At 30.8% G+C, this 18,161-nt stretch overlaps 1 protein-coding gene and 2 pseudogenes across 1 annotated transcript; 2 read left to right on the forward strand and 1 right to left on the reverse strand.

Annotated features, from left to right (window-relative positions):
* The first annotated feature begins 2,396 nt into the window (after nt 1–2,396).
* Nucleotides 2,397–5,772, forward strand: LOC107016029 (membrane steroid-binding protein 2-like). The gene is made up of 2 exons (XM_015216504.2): nt 2,397–2,850; nt 5,315–5,772. Exons 1-2 carry the CDS (start codon nt 2,576–2,578, stop codon nt 5,526–5,528), a joined length of 489 nt encoding a protein of 162 aa, XP_015071990.1. The 5' UTR covers nt 2,397–2,575; the 3' UTR covers nt 5,529–5,772.
* Nucleotides 5,773–7,163: 1,391 nt separating this feature from the next.
* On the reverse strand, nt 7,164–10,274 carry LOC114076810 (annotated as a pseudogene).
* An 80-nt stretch (nt 10,275–10,354) lies between these two features.
* LOC114076811 lies at nt 10,355–12,612 on the forward strand (annotated as a pseudogene).
* Nucleotides 12,613–18,161: the final 5,549 nt, after the last annotated feature.

Raw genomic sequence — 18,161 nt, forward strand, 5'->3', positions numbered from 1 at the left:
TTTAACAATTCGAGCAAACAACCTTACAAAAACCAATTTGTAAGTTGACAACAAAATACATGTGGCATAGATGCATCAATCATATAGTTGCAAATGATCCACATGACAGGTGAACAGGCCCATATTCACCCTTTTATATGTTCCAAAAATTTTAGGGGATTACAATCCCAACCTTAGCTGGTACAATGATCATTTTATCAAGAGAACAAGCAACACAAGAGAATACTTGAAGAATCTTTATTTCTTCATCATATAAATCACCTGAATTCTCAATCACGTTTGCATCACATTTAATCGGAATGGTCAACCAGTCATGCCAACTGATCTTTATTTTAGTACACTTATAATTTACTTTTACATGTGATTTCATCAGCATGTACATGTTTGTATGGAACAAACAAGAGAAAAGTGGGGTAATCTTTTACATAAACATTTATAACCCTCTTCGATTGTAGTGATTTATAGTCTCAATATTTATTTTCAATTCACCTGAAACTTAAAAAGTTTCTTTTGAGACTTACTACAACCCCAATATTATTCCTATGATAATAGCACAACTCGTTAGAGCTTGCAATTAATTTTGTGTACTATCACATATTGCAGGACACCATCCCTATGGTGAGCATCTCCTTCAAGGAGGAAATTATATTATCATTGTCATGGTCAAAATCATTACGAGCAAGACGTCTTTCTTGCTTTACTTTTATTGTACCATAGGTACACAACCAATGACAAATTTGTATTGCCACACAATAATGACCACAATCCTTAATTATAGGCAAGAACTATTTCTTTCTTTTGCCCTTTCTGTAGTTCATACCATAGTGACGTATAAAACGTACAATACAATTAGCCATTTCTGCCAAATAAAATTTATTTCCTCTCAAATCTCCCGTAGAGATGAGAAGTGACATGTATCATTTTTTTTCTCAAACCTTCCACAGAGGTGAGTTGTGGCATATATCCAACCCATAATGATTTTATCACATCTGGACTCATTCTCTTATAGAATGATCGAGCATTCACGATACTCATCACAAGTCACATTCTCTTCAAGGAATGGACTAATTATTTATATGTACTTCATAAATTTGCATTATAAGCACATTGTCATGGCTTTAAAATTCATCATATTTCCATGACACACCTCAACATCACTTTGAAAGATTAAGTGTACCATCACTTTATCTTCCTGTATCATGATAGAGGATTTATAAACTTGTCAAATTATTGGGTTGACAACATTCACAAGTCTAATGACCTTTCATACCATTTTGATAATAAAAATTACCTTCACATTGAAGGACTATTTGAAGAACTCATAGTGTTCTTTCTTTTATTATTATCACAATGATGACTATTATAATTCTGTCCTCCACGCCCTTATTCATATCATTAATTATTTGTCATCTTTCAGACTAATCATTCACTGCTACCACATTCATATGATTGAATGGAGCAAGTCAACAGGCGTATTTCAGAGTTATCACATGTTGCTACCACATTCTTTTCAAGGAATGGAGCAAATTCAATATAATGAATTTCAAAACATTTCATCAAAAATATTTTATTTTTCTTAGTCATCATTTTATCATCGGTATGGTGCATTGGCTCAAACTCAATGTCTTACCCATATAAGGCGTGTTACGCCATAATTCTATGGGACTTGAACCCAATCACGATGCATCAAAACTCTAATTGATGTCTTACCCTTTTGGTGCGATAGAACTTGACTTTAACCTGATGTCTTACCCTTTTGGTGCGATGAAACTTGAATCCATCGTCTTACCCTTAACCAACGGTATAATAAATCGAAGTACAATATGATTTATTCTTTGAGTCTTTCAAAACAATCAAAATAATATTCAAACTCATGCTATTAAAATTTTATACCTTCTTCCATTTAAGAAGTTTTGTATAGCATGTCATATTCAACCAATAGTAGTATATGTTTGATTTTATGCATATAATACTTTGATCTTCATAACGAGATCAACCAAAATATGAGCTAAAGAAAAACAAGAACTCACTCTCAATTGGATAGAGTCTCGTGCTGATAACGTATTATAAAATCAAGCTCATAAGAATATAATCATAAAGAGAAGAAGACAAGAGAAGTAGATAGAAGAAGGGGAATTTTCTTCTTATTCAAGTGTATACAATGGTGAATGATATATCTATTTATAGTGTTGAGATATCATAGTTAAATGTCACCTTGGAATTATACATAGATATCATCAAGGTTCATATCACCTTGGAATCTTATCACATTAAAAACATTAATACATGAATCCAATTAATTGTTGGATAACTCTAATGGATCATCCACATAACACAATAGATTTATAACAGAATTAGTAAATATTGATTAATTATATGAACTCCTAACTTATTAACAAGACTTTTATTCCCATACAATAAATACAATAAGAGAGTTTGATTCTCCATATAGTAATGTTCCAGCTAGAAAGAATTTATTTAAACCTTTTTTTTTCTCATCTCTAGCTGTTGCGGGTAGCATCTTGGAGAAACGACCACCAACTACAAGTCCTTAACCGTTTTCTCCACCAAACTAATGGCGACGGTATGGGCAACGATGACAGAGATCATCTTCGAGTACACAGGGTTATCGGCGACGGCGTTCTTCACCATTTTGGCGATGATGCTGGTGACTTACAAAGTGGTTTGTTCCATGTTCCTCTCTCCTGATGACTTTGTCCCTGTCAAAAAACAGTCTCTCAATCTCGGCGACATGACGGAAGAGGAACTTAGGGCTTATAATGGTTCTGACTCAGAAAAACCTTTGCTGATGGCTATTAGAGGGCAGATCTACGACGTCTCTACCTCCAAGTTAGTCTCTCTCTCAGAAAAATTATTGGATTTGATTTGAGCGCATTTGCTTTGATTTGATTGTTTGTACACTTTCTGAAATTGATGATTTGAGTTAGGGTAAGACTTGCGAGAGAAAGAGGCAGTGTAGTTTTATATATTATTAATATTAGAGGAATCTGAATTGGTTCCCAAACACAATTGGCTAACTGGTCTAACTCAAGCACAAAAAACTTATCATTAGAGATGGAGAGAGGTATTGGAAACACCAACTTGGCGTAGATTATTGTATTCATCTTTTCTACTTAACTAAGTAAACTAAATAACACCCCGATCAGCCACATGAGACATGACATATGAAGTGGTCTCAAACATTTGTAGGAGAATAAGGTCTTAATAAAAAGCTAAGAGAAGTGTTGAAAACACTTCTAAACATGACGAGAATTTAGGGGTATATTTCATCATGTTGCAAGGATTGGGTCTATTTAAGTTCAGTAGACTGTCAATAGTTCGAGGAAGAAACTAATAATTTGCGTCGAGTTTAGGGGTGTTTTCAATACTTTTGTCTTAGAGATGTTGTATGCACTACCACTAAGCATCAACCTACTTCAAAGATTGATGCTCTGGTCCATGATTGGAATGTGCTAAAAGTTTGATGCTCTAATCCATGATTGGAATATGGTTCTTAAGGACTTACAACAGGGAAAGTTACAAATACACTAATTCCAAGGCAAACTTCCTCTGATGATCAAATAGGGCAAGTGACCTAAATCTTTAATTTTGAACTGGGACCGCACGAAACACTGCATAGACTCTTGCACAAACATCATTTGCAGCTAACACAAGTCTCCTTAGTCATTCTTTGTCGTAAGAGAAACTAGTCATATAGGCTATAGAGATGCATGCCATTGTGTTAAGACCCCTTGCGAAATCCCGTTAAGGGATTCTATCAATTTGCAAAGCAAGAAACGGTGGAAAACGGCCCGGTCTCATCTATGCTTAATCATCAAGACACAATGTAAAAAAGTATTACTTGCGTCAGGTGAAAGAGAGGGCAAGATATTCTTGCTGTAACTTCCTGTGTTGTCAAAGACTCATTTAAGGAGCACTGAAGCTCAGAAAACTCAGGGAGGGTGTGTGACAAAGGGACTCACTCCCAAATGCCTTTTCTATTACTTTGAACAGTCAAATAAAAAATACAACTCAATTTAAATGATAATAGCTACTGCAGAATCTAAGTACTGGAATTGAGAATACAAGGATAGATAGAAGGGAGATGAAAAGCTTAGACTCGGAATGTGGATGAGAGGCACATCCTCAGAATGGTGAAGAGAGGAAACATATACTTTACTCAACAATATGCATATTCCTCTGCTTCCATAAACTGATAAATATAGTAACTATATTTCCTTTGTCTAGCAATGGTGTTTATCAAGAATGACTTGTGGATTCTAAGGAATGATGATTTTTAGCCGTACTTGGTGCCTTGTGTAGAAGAGAAGTATGTACTATACATCTAATGATGCAACTATAAAAACATTCAAAGAAATAAAATATCGTTGGAATAATGTATTTGTGTTGCACTTTCACAAGTAGAACGTTGTTTTATTGGCTTCTTGTTGTGTTCTCTTTATATATTTTAAGTTCCCTTAGTGAAACCCCTGCCTGCTTCCACCGATGGCATGTGTTCTTCCAGTCACATGCATCTACAGTTAAAAAAAGATACCTCCAAGTCCTTTCTTCCTGCTAATTTAACAAGGGAATCTTAAAACTATGTTGCTTTGACTCTCTAAAAATGTTGTCACACTTGTGTCAGGTCCTCCAAAAATGCATTACTTTTGGCCTATCCATCACGAACATATTGCTTACCTTAAGAAAGAGTCAAGCACCTGCCTTAGTAGTCTCAAAAGAAGGCATGCGGGCCTGCCTAACCAACTTGTTTTCGATTACGATAAATTGGATCAAATTTGGCTTCTTTTGTTTTTCTTTGACATTTTTGATGTTTCTGAACAACAGTCTTAAAAGTATATGTCATTGCTAACCTTAGAAAAGGATCTGTTCTTTCTGCAGTAGCAGGATTTTGTTGGGCCTTAAATAAGTACACAAAATTCATCTAGGCTGATGTTTAAAAATCTGCAGCTTCTGTTATAGAATCTCATCCTACGTGTTTAAAATTGCTTGGAGTTGACGGGATCCCATGTCTTTGAACACTAGATAGTCAAACACTGTATAGAAAGAATTAGTAAAGGGACCATGGTTGATTCTTCTGAAATATAGCTCGGATAAATTTCTGTTTTCTGATTCGCATCCATCAGTATGCATTCTCTGAGTGTACTAATCACATGATAAACAAGATGCCTTCTACAGTTTTTTGGAACTTTGCTGTCAAGTTAAAGAACTAAATGAATGGTAGACTGGTTAGAGGCTTATTTTGTGCTTCTTGTCTGTAAAACCTACTTATTTATTTTCTTGGCTGTGCAAATAGGATGTTCTATGGTCCTGGTAGTTCATATGCAATGTTTGCTGGAAGAGATGCAAGCCGAGCCTTGGCTCTGTTATCATTCAAACCTGAAGATATTAATGGAAACCTTGAAGGCCTTGGTGATGCTGAACTTCAAATTCTGCTAGACTGGGAATGTAAATTTATGGAGAAGTACGACCGAGTAGGGCAGCTTGTTCTAAAGAAAACACTAACCTAGAATATAGAAGATGCAAGTACTTGTGGGATGGGATATAAGAAGTGCTGAAGGCAACGAAAGCAATTATGTTGCTGGAGAGTAAAGTTTTTGAAGAATATGGAGTAGAGCAATACAGCCACCTATGACTTCAAATTCTTGCTGCTCTTTTGTACAGACTTCAAAATGCGATGTAAGTAGTTTGTGCTTTCTTTAGTGGATACCTTAACAGTATGTGCTTATACATTCAAATGTGTTAGAGACTGAATCATTTTAAGAATTGATCACCTCATATCCAACAACTGGATATGAGATACGTATCCAACAGTTTGCAAGCAGAAAATCCTTTGCGAGTTTCTTCAAGAAGAGGTATGTATCAGTCACTTGGATTTCATTAATAGATGAGAGAATGGATCAAAACTCTCCTAAACTATCACATTTATATTAGTTTCATACTTAAACTATGTCTGGTTTACGTTATAACTTTCAGGTACTAAATTTCCCTAAACTATCACATTTTATGTCTAGTTTACGCAACCCCTTAAACTATGACTTTCAGGTGCTAAATCATCCTGCTCATTACGTGTTATGTACTTGTGTTCACCCTCCCAAATAGCTTTAAATGCTTTTTTTTTTTTTCATATTTCGTTTAGATCAGTAATGGTTTTAATTACAACATAATTAAGTTAAACTGAAGAAAAACAAAAGTAAAAAGTAAAAAGAATTAAGTATCGTGAACAAAATATCCTAAACATTGAGAGGTTGAAGAGCATATCTTGATATTCACAAGTTCTTTCTTTCGTCTCCTTTCATTATTTTGCTAGTCCATGACTTTGACTTTTATTTGATTTTTTATTTGGTGTTTAAAGCTCATATTGAAGCCCCGGCTAAATTCAGATCGCCACCACAAAACTCATTTTGGGTGGTGCTTCAAACATTATTTTTTTATACTCAGAACTTGAACTCAAGACCTTTGATTAAGGATTGAACAGTTTATCACTATACCACAATCTATGTTGGTAGTCCATAACTAAGAGCCTGATTAGATTGACTTAAAAAGTAGTTTTTTTAGAGTGTTGGAACTTATTTATAAAATAAATAGTTATGTGTTTGGATAAAAGTGTAGCAGTTGAAAAAAAATTGATGTGTTTGGTAAATAAGTGCTGGTAAACACTTTTTTTTATCAAAATATTTGAAATACTCTTTAAGTTGTTAACATGATAAAAAATTTATTAATTCAAGATTTTTATACTTCAAAAAATTAAAATAAAATTAATTTATATTTTACATCCATAAGTAATAATATTTTTCTTTTATTCACATATTTCTTTATCATCACAAATTATTTATAAGAGGAATATAAATTTATCATCAAGTTAATTTTATGTGTGCAACTTATTGTAAATTTTAAAAAATATATAATTTGAATATATCAAAGGAAATATTTAAGATTTATTTTAGTTACATTCATAAGTAATAATAATTGTCTATCATTCACATGTTTCTTTATCATCACAAATTATTTATAAGAGAAATGTAAATTTATTATTTAGTTAATTTTATATGTGCAACTTATTTTAAATTTTAAAAATATATAGTTTTAATAGATCACTTGAAAAATTTAAGATTTATTTTAATTTCATTTATAAGTAACAATAATTGCCTATCATTCACATGTTTTTTTATCACCACAAATTATTTTTAAGAGGAATATAAATTCATATTTGAAAAATAAGTTGTTTGATTCAAATACAAATATCAAAATGATAGAGAATACTTCACTAAAATAAAAGTGAAAATAGTAAAATAATACAAACATCAAACATTACCAATTTCATTAGCATACATGTCATGAAGCCCCATCCATTAAGTATACCACTTTGTTCTTTCATATTTTCTTCTATATTGTTAGTGCTTGAACTTCTGTCAAATTCGGAGCCAACTGATGGAATATGTCTCTCATCCTCAGTCGTTTGGAAGGCATCATCTACATTGAATTTTTGTTTAATATAATTGCGAATGACCATAGTAGCAAGTACAATGTCCCTTTGAGTGTCAATGTTATAACAAGGCATACATCACAAAATAGACTACTTTGCTTTCCAAACACCAAATGTGCGCTCTACTATATTTCTACATGAATAATGCATATAATTAAATTTTTCAATGTGTCCTCTTGGTTCACACAATTGTCTTGTTGCTACACGACGATAGTCAGGAAGATGATATCTTACATTGTCTCCTTTGTATGGAGCCATATATCTCTTCATATGTGCATATCGTGCATCCACTAAATAATATTTGTTTCCTAAAGGATGTGAAAAGTTAAGTTCACCTCTACGAAGAGCCTTACAAAATATACGATTATCATAAGTCGATCCTTCCAACCCAGCCCATGCAAATATGAAACACATATTAAAATCCACAACAACAAGGATATTTTGAATCGGATAACCTTTACGTCCAATATAAGGTATTTGTTGACCTTGTGGCAATCTAGCTTTGATGTCTGGCATCAAGTGCCCCAATACAATAATATAAGCATGTGAGCTAAAAAAAATATAGCAAGTCATACTAAAAAAGTATAACAAACTAAAATTGTTACTTACCTGGCAAATATCGTTCATTACAATAATTTAAATGTGGTTTACTAATGTCTCTTGCAAGCTTAGAAACGACTTTAAAATACTATGAAAGTGTCTATGAACCGTCTCCTCGAATGTTGAAAGATATCTTGTATCCTTCGATTTTCCGTTCCATGTGAACAAGTCATTAAGAACATGCCTAACATTTCATGTATAGACATTCCACTTGTAGGCTTAAGTCCATTTTTTCATTTAAATTTTTGGATAGATCAACAAATACCACCTTCTTCAATTGAAAATTTTCATAATAACAAGTTTCATTTTCTTGTAATATCTCTTGAATAAATATGTACTCAGAACGCCTTGATATACGACAATGTTCTTTGAATATGTATTTTTCATAATACATTAAAATATATTTACATGCTATCCGGTATAGAGTCATCCATTCTTTCTTGTTTTGCTCTCTCCTACTTTGTTGTAGTTCTTCATCGTCTTCATCTAACAAAATCACTTAAATGGGGTGATATAGTAAAGTCCAAATCCTCCATTTATAAAAATATCTCCTATTAAAAAATATTAAGTGTACAAAAGTTTCATTATTTCACATGTGACACATATTTTACTTACAACATTTTTGAATCCACAATAATTATTTCAATTGTACCACTTTGTAAACATTTTTGAATCCACAATAATTATTTCAATTCTACCACTTTGTATTAGTAAAGACATTTATATAAATTCAATCACAACATACATTTTTATATAAATTTACACAATAAACACTTATATATAAATGAACACACAAACACACATATATAAATTCAACACAAAAACACATGTATAAATTCAACAAAATGAATACCTATTTTTAAATTCAACACAACAAATACATTTATATAAATTCAACATAACAAACACATTTATATAAACTAGGACTTGACTTAAAAAAGTTTAACCATACAATCATAATGTCTGAACAAAATCAAAGATAATAAATAGAGTTCATGTGCACAAGCATAATATCAAACATAAAATAATGAAATTACTTTTTCCATTCTTCACACTTTCTTACGGTACTACTGATAGTTATACTCTATCTAAAACTTTCGAGCTTCATCCGTAGGCATCTGAAGAAACACTAGTCAAATGTCTTTTTAAGGAACATATTCACAAAATATTTGTACATGTCAATCTTTTCAAAAATATCACGAGTGTTCGCCGAAAAATCCATACACTTATCAATGGTGGGATCATCTACCGTTTGAGATGTAGCAGTACTTTTGTTAGACATTAACTCTATTAAAGACTGCATATTTTCTTTTAGTGATGCAACTGTAGATTTTGTCGTACTTTTTTTTTCCACTTGATTACTAGTTTCAATACCATCAGTTGAAATTGATCATTTTAATGATGATTTAGGAAACACGGTAAAATTCATATCTTGTGGATCATCACTTTCATCACCCCCTTCATTATTAGTATTAGTGAAGTGTTCCATATAATCATTATCAGTATCATTTGGTCTTTCTTCATCAGAATCTACCTCAATTTAAAAAAATTGGGATTGATTTGAGGCACGTGCTCTTGCCATTGTAGTAACAATATCAGAAAATACTGTTTCATAAGGAAACCATATGAGTGAAAGATCGTTATTTTTAAATTTTCTAAATCGAACATCCTCCTGTAACAAAAGATGAAGCAACAAATATAAGTAAATAAAAATGTAACAATAACAGAAATAAAAAGACATATAAAACAATGTGAGAAGTGTACCTTAATTTTTTCGCTTTCACCAATCATCATCAGCCATAATTGCATTTTTGGTGGAATTTCATCCTATGCTTGTATCTTCTCTCATCAATTGCTTAGTTTGAGTTCACTCGGCTTTCATGCCATTCCAATGATTTTTCATTTGTTTTTTATAGCGTCTTTCTGTTTTTTATTGAATGCTTTAATCGTATTTTCCATCCATCTCTAGATAAATGAGTGTTTGGTCTATTTCCTTTCCTAATCTCTGATTCACATAATTCTATAAATTTGAGATGAGCATCATCCTCCCACTTAGAATTGATATTAGTTTGTGTTTCTGACATGGTGTAACTGATCTAAAGATGAGAATGATAAGAAAATTAAAAATAACTATGTTCATAATTTTATATAGATGATAAATATATACTACACACAATCAATTTATATATAAATAATCTAAAAATAATAATAAATAAATAAAAAATACACAAAACAAAATCATCTACAGAAGATGCACAAAAAAATACATGATAAAAAAATAAAAATAAACAGATAATCAAGAAACCTTAAAATTTAACGCTGATTTCGTTTTTCCTACATCTGATATTATTGCCATCAATCGAGAAAAAAAGGAAGAAAACTAATAGAAAGATAACTTACTTCGGGCTTTAGATCTTCACCCTTCAAATTGGGAGAAAAGAAAGAAGAAGCTCAGTAGCCGCACTATGTGAAAAAGAAAATTGGGAAAAGTGACGTTAGGGGTTAATTCAATATGTGCAATTTGAGAATTGTGTAAAAGAATTAAAGGCAAAAAGGTGATATACTTGGTCAATATAAAATGACTTTTAAGTTGAAAAAAAAATACCCCTCTCCCTACTTTTGACTGTTGGCTTAAAATAAGTCATTTTTGACTTACAATAAGTCACTTTGATAATTGTCAAACACTATAATAAGTCAAAAACTGATTTTTAAGTCAGTTTGACCAACTTAAAAGTCAATTCAAACGAACACATATTAAAGTGATTGACAATTATCAAAGTGACTTGTTTTAAGTCAAAAACATCTTATTTTAAATCAAAAGTTAAAAGTAGGGCTCGAGGTACTTTTTTTTTCCACTTAAAAACCATTCTGTGTTAGCCATGTATATTATCTTTTTGCCCTTAATTCTTTTATACAATTTCCAAATTGTCTATATTGAATTAACCCTAATATTTCTCTCCCCAATTTTCTTTTTCACGTAGTACGACGGCTAAGCTTCTTCTTCTTTTTCTCTAATTTGAAGGATGAAGATCTAAAGCTGATAGCAACAATATCAAATGTAGGAAAAATGAAATCAGCGTGAAACTATAAGTTTTCTTGATCATTTTTCGATTCTTGTTTTTTCCTTGTGTATTTTTTGTGCTTCTTCTGTAGCTAATTTCTTTTTGTGTTTTTTTTTTGAACTTATGTATATATAATTTGATTATGTGTAGTATATATTTGTCATCTATATAGAATTATGAAAGTAGTTATTTTCAATTTTCTTATCAATTTTCATCTTTAAATAAGTTACACCATGTCGGTAACACAAAGTAATGCTAGGTGGAGTGATTATTCTCATGTGATATATATAGAGTTACGTGAATTAGAGATTTGGAAATGAAATAGACCAAATACTCATTATCTAGAGTTCGGTGAAAAATATGATTAAAGCATTCAATGAAAAAAGGAAAGATGTCATAAAAAAAATAAATGAAAAATCATTGAAATAGCATGAAAGCCGAGTTGATTCTTTTTAAGCAATTGATGTGAGGAGATACATGTATATGATGGGATGTCATCAAAAATACAATTATGGTAAATGATGATTGATGGAAGTGAAATTAAGATACATTTTTATGTCTTTATTTCTTTTATTGTTACATTTTTATTTACTTAAATTTAATGTTTCATCTTTTGTTACAGGAGGATGTTCGATGTAGAAAATTTAGGGATATGATTTTTCATATATATGATTTCGCTATGATGAATTATTTTCGAATATTGTTGCTACGGGGGAAAGAACATGTTCCTCAAATCAACCCCAATTTTTTGAAACTAAGGTAGATTCTGACGAAGAAAGATCAAATGGTATTGATAATGATGATATGGAACACTTCATTTAATACTAATAATGAAGGGGGTGATGATCCATACGATATGAATTCTACTATGTTTCCTAAACCATCATTAAAAAGACCAATTTTAATTGATGGTATTGAAACTAGTAATCAAGTGAAAAAAAGTAAGACAAAATCTATAGCTGCATCAATGAAAGAAGATATACAATCTTTAGTAGAGTTAATGTCTAACAAAAGTACTGCTACATCTCATGCGGTAGATTATTTTGTCATTGATAAGTGTACGAATTTTTCGGCAAACATTTTCGATATATTTGAAAGGGGTGTTATGTACAACTATTTTATGAACATGTTTCTTAAAAAAGCATTCAACAAGTGCTTCTTACAATGGCTACAGATTAAGCTCGAAAGCTTTGGATGGAGAGTTATACATTAAGAAAGTGTTGAAGAATGTGTTCTTATGGAAAAAACAATTTTATTATTTTAAGTTTGACATTATGCTTGTACTCATAAACTTCATTTATTATCTTTAATTTGTTTAGATATTATGATTAAACTTTTCAAAGTTAAGTCGTAATTTTATATAAATATTTTTGTTATGTTGAATTTATGTAAATGTATTTGTTGTGTTGAATTTATATATAGTATTTATTTTGTTCCATTTATACATATGCATCTGTTGTGTTGAATTTATATATAGATGTTTGTTGTGTAAATTTATATATAAGTGCTTATTGTGTAGGTATTTTACATTTATATATAAAAATGTATATTGTGATTGAATTTATATTAATGTCTTTACTAATATTAAGTGGTAAAATTGAAATGTTTATTGTGGATTAAAAAATGTTGTAAGTAAAATATATGTGTCACATGTGAAATAATCAAACTTTTACACTCTTGATTCTTTTTTAATTGGAGATATTTTTATTTCTAGTTAAATGGAGGATTTGACTTTACCATATCAATCCATTTATGTGATTTGTTAGATGAAGAACTAGAACAAGTAAGAGAGAGTAAAACGAGAAAGAACGGATGGCTATGCCGGATAACAGGTAAATACATTTTAATGTATTATAAAAAATACTTATTCAAAGAACCTTATCGTACATCAAGACGTTCTGGATATATATTTATTCAAGAGATATTACAAGAAAATGAAACTCGTTGTTATAAAAGTTCTCGATTAAAGAAGGTGGTGTTTGTTGATCTATCCAAATATTTAAATGAAAAATATGGATTTAAGCCCACACAGAATGTCTATACATGAAATGCTAGGCATGTTCTTAATGACTTGTGCACATGGAGCGGAAAATCGAATGATACAAGATATCATTCAACATTCGCGAGAAACGGTTCGTAGACACTTTCATAGTGTTTTGAAAGTCGTTTTTAAGCTTGCAGTGTTGGAGCTCATAAGCCAGGTAATGAACAATATTTGCTTTTCTTTAAAGTAAGTAACAACTTTTAGTTTACTATACTTTTTTAGTATTACTTGTTATATATTTTTTAGCTTATGCCTATATTTTTAGGATTGTATTGGAGCACTTGATGACACACATGTCAAAGCTAGATTGTCACAAGGTCAACAAATACTTTATGCTGTATGTAAAGGTTATCCGACTCAAAATATTCTTGCCGTTGTGAAATTTGATATGTGTTTACATTTGCATCGGCTGGGAAGGAGCGACTCATGATAGCCCTATATTTGGTGAGGCTCTTCGTAGAAGTGAACTTAACTTTTCACATTCTTTAGGAAACAAATATTATTTAGTGGATGCAGGATATACATATATGAAGGGATAAATGACTCCATACAAAGGAGACAATGTGAGATATCATCTTCTTGACTTTCGTCGGGGTGCAACAAGACAATTGCGTGAGCCAAGTGGACACATTAAAAAATTTATAATATGCATTCTTCATGTAGAAATCTAGTAGAGCGCACATTTGGTGTTTGGAAAGCAAGGTGGTCTATTTTGCGAGATATGTCTTGTTATAACATTGATACTCAAGGGACATCGTACTTGCTACTATGACCATTCACAATTATATTAAATAAAAACGCATTTCAAACGGCTGAGGATGAGAGATATATTTCATCGATTGACTCAGAATTTGGCACAAGTTCAAGCACTAACAATATAGAAGAAATATGGTAGAACAAAGTGATACTTATTGGATGGACTTCGTGACATGACTGCTAATGAAATTGATAAGCTTGATATTTGTATTATTTTAGTATTTCCACTTTTATATTAGTGAAGTGTTTTCTGTAATTTTGATATTTGTATTTGACTCAAATAAATTATTTTTGAAATATGAATTTATATTCCTCTTATAAATAATTTGTGGTGATAAAGAAGTATGTGAATGATAGACAATTATTATTACTCATGAATGAAATTAAAATAAATCTTAAATCTTTCAAGTGATGTATTCAAACTATATATTTTTGAAATCTAAAATAAGTTGCATGTATAAAATTAGCTTAAATAAGAAATTTATATTTAACCTATAAATAATTTGTGATGATAAAGATATATGTGAATGATAGACAACTATTATTATTTATGAACATAAGTAAAATAATCTTAAATTTTTCCTTTGATCTATTCAAATTATGTATTTTTAAAATTTACAATAAGTTACGCATATAAAATTAACTTAAATAATAAATTTATCTTCCTCTTATAAATAATTTGTGATGATAAAGAAATATGTGAATGATAGGAAAATATTGTTACTTATGGATGTAAATTTTTAAATTAATTTTGTTTTAATTTTTTAAGTATGAAAAACTTAAATTAATTAACTTTTTATCATGTTAATAGGTTTAAGGGCATTTTAGATATTTTGACTAAAAAAGGTGTTTACGAGCACTTATTTGCCAAACACATCAACAATTTTTTTTTATACTTCAACACTTATATCCAAACACAAAACTACTTATTTTAAAAATAAGTTTTAGACTTTGAAAAGTTACTCTTTTTAAGCCACAAACAGGCTCTAAGTCAGTTTGATCAACTTAAAAGTCTATCCAAACGGGCACTTAGAGTCCGTTTGAATTGACTTAAAAATAACTTTTAATAAGTAACTTTTCAAAGTTGAACTTAAAATACATCTAAATCAAGTATCGAGAGTTTTGTTTTTAACTTCAAACTTATTTTAAGTTATTTTTAAACTTACCAAAGTTAAAAATAACTTAAAAGTAGATTTAATTAATTTAATACCAATTCAAAGAAGCTCTTAATTGGTTGTAACAAAAGCCACGTAGTTGACATTTTTTTGCCCCTCAAGTGCCTCTAAGGAGGTGGTTAAACGCACTTTGTCCTCTGTCAAACCAAGACGATTTTAGCACCTGAAATATATAAATCAAGGGGTAACATAAATTATGCATAACTTAAGTATGAATGAAACTAATAAAAATGTGATACTTTTGGGGGCTTAAATATTTAAAAGGGAAATTAGACAAAATGTTCATAATTAAATTTCTTACGCAAAAAATGTGGCGAATGGTCATTACCACCATTCGCCACTATACAAAATATCGTGAACATGAATTGTCTTTGAATGAATTATATATCAAGACTCTATAGTAGTCATTCTCATAACTTCAGATACATTATTAGCTTTTTATCGACATAATCAATCTTCTTAATAGAAATGGGCATCCCTTATGCAATTGGGTTAACTAATAAAGAAGAAGTAATCTTATTTAAGGGTTGTTCTAAAGGGTTGTAGGAGGATTTATGGGAGAATTTGTGGTGGCTAGAGTATAGAGGAGTAGAAATTGGGATGAAGAATCAATGGATATTGCTTTGGGATGTCAAAAGAATATGAAAATTGTCGAATCAACTGAATATAATTATATTGAACCGTTTTGTATAATTTTTAAAAATAAATTTATGGACTTTTGTTTAAGAGTATTGTTAACCATTGGGATGATCCTATAATTTATTAAACGATTTTGAATCAAATCGAACTGAAAACGCAAATATTTTTTTTTGTATTAACGATATGCTAAATTTTATTAAAAATATATTTTGTAACATTTTTCAAGTATGAATAAAACCTAGGTTCTAGATATCTGGTGACAAATTTTGATCGTTTGCCCTTTCATTAACTTTTAGTTAATTACATTTAAAATTAAAAGATACTATAATAGAAATATCAAATAATACGACAAAATTTATAGTATAACTTTCATAAATCTCATAGTGTAAGAGTTACATTCTATCCCTACCCTTTTCTATTTTACAAAATTTCATAAAATATCAATCATCTCGATACATAAGTTTCACCCAGATACATTATTAAGCTTGTTTATTGCGCTTAATATGGATATTAACATAAAATTTATTTTATTTCCCATATCAAACCATTCTAATCTGTAACAACTTCACAAAATTAAAAATTCAGATTTTAATCTTCTCCATAAATTCAAAATTACAAAAGCTCCACAAGAGGAATATCGAAAGAGATGATGACTACTGAATTAGGTAATTTTCAAATCTACTAGCAATGATTTGGCCCTTGATAGAGTACCTTGCAAAAATTTATTTCTTTCCCGGCTTAAAGGAATATTGACTAGAACCGTCAATATGGGCTAGGCGTGTTGGGCCGGCCTGGCCTAGCCCGGGATTTAATAGAGCTAAGCTACGATATTTGGAGCTCATTTGAGAAAAGGGCTTTTTAGCCCGGCCTGAGTAAGCCTGTTGATTTGTGGGGCTCGAGAAATATCGGTAGGGCCCGTCCGTCGATAGCCACTGTCTGTTGCACCTTTAGATTTTCTGAATAACTTATTTTTGGTCTGTTTTGGATACGAGGTGTTACAACCATGTTGTATGAGTGTTTATGTATCAATATTATCTTGGGTAATATGTAGAAATACATCGCATTCTAGGTTGGATAACACTGAACAAACATTAAAGAGTGTAGATACATAACACAAATTTATTTGTCATTGTGCATATAGCCTTTTAGTTTTGAATAAAATTTTGATGATATATTGAAAAACTTGATACATGCAAATTATACATGGGGAAGTGTTTATGTATCAAGTATATTTATATTGAACATAATAAAACTAATAGAAGGTTTAACAATATTAGGATTATGTATCAACATTTTAATTATGAATACGATACATTGTATAAAACAAGGATGAATGGAGAATTAGATACAATGGAGAATCATATGTATCTGGGAAAAAGGATAACAATTGAAAAAAAAGGACAATTGAGAATATTAAAAGTACCTAATTTAGCGGTTTAAATTTGATTGAATAGAGAAAGACTCTTTTTGAAATTCAAAGTGAGACGAAAATTGTAACTTATAAGAATGTGGAGTGAAGTTAGGAGAGATTAAAGGAGTGAAAAATGGATGGAAATGAGACTCCTTTTGAAAATGGTTGGATTGAGAGATAAAAGTTTGAAAATAAAATTAAGATAATGATTTGTAACTGAAAAGGTAATGAAGTGAATCTAGGGAAGAAAAAAAAAGGAGTGACATGGGAAGTGGTGAAACGTGTGAGGTAAAAGATAATTATGTATCTGACAGATTTATTATTTAAGTGAAATAAGAGATTTAAGTAATTTTTTTTTAAAAAGTAGAGAAAAATAGACAATAAAGCACTTAAAGTTGTGTGTTTAAGTTATTTTTTCCAAATTTGTATATGCAAACACCCCTATTAAAAAGTTTAAGGTCAAACAATGCTAGAGGCAGATTGTCACGACCCAAAACGAGCCGCGAGTGGCACCCACACTTATCTTACTAGGTGAGCGAACCAACAATCTAAACCCCAACGTTTACCAGTATATAAATTTTGAATAGTAAATAAAATGCGGAAGATCCAAAACTCATTAACGAAATCAATTAAATAAACTTCTGAAGTATAATACTTATCATCCCCTAAATCTGGAAGTCATCACATCAAGAACATCTATCCTCAAATTACTAAGTCTAAGAGTATTTAAGAACTAAAATAAGTAGAAAGATGGTCCATGTCCGAACTTCAAAGACATCAAGACGTGAAGAAGAGAATCCAGCCCGAGCTAGGAATAATAGCTCACCCTGAAATCTGACGTGCTGAAGACTGGCTAGAGTTGAGGACGAGTCGAAGTCAATGGTGCACTTGCTGCACTCCACAAAACAACAAGAAGGAAATAAAAGTAGGGGTCAGTACAAGGAACACGTACTGAGTAGGTATCATCGGC

The sequence above is a fragment of the Solanum pennellii genome, chromosome 4 (genome assembly GCF_001406875.1).
Source record: "Solanum pennellii chromosome 4, SPENNV200".
In the NCBI taxonomy this organism is placed as follows: Eukaryota; Viridiplantae; Streptophyta; class Magnoliopsida; order Solanales; family Solanaceae; genus Solanum; species Solanum pennellii.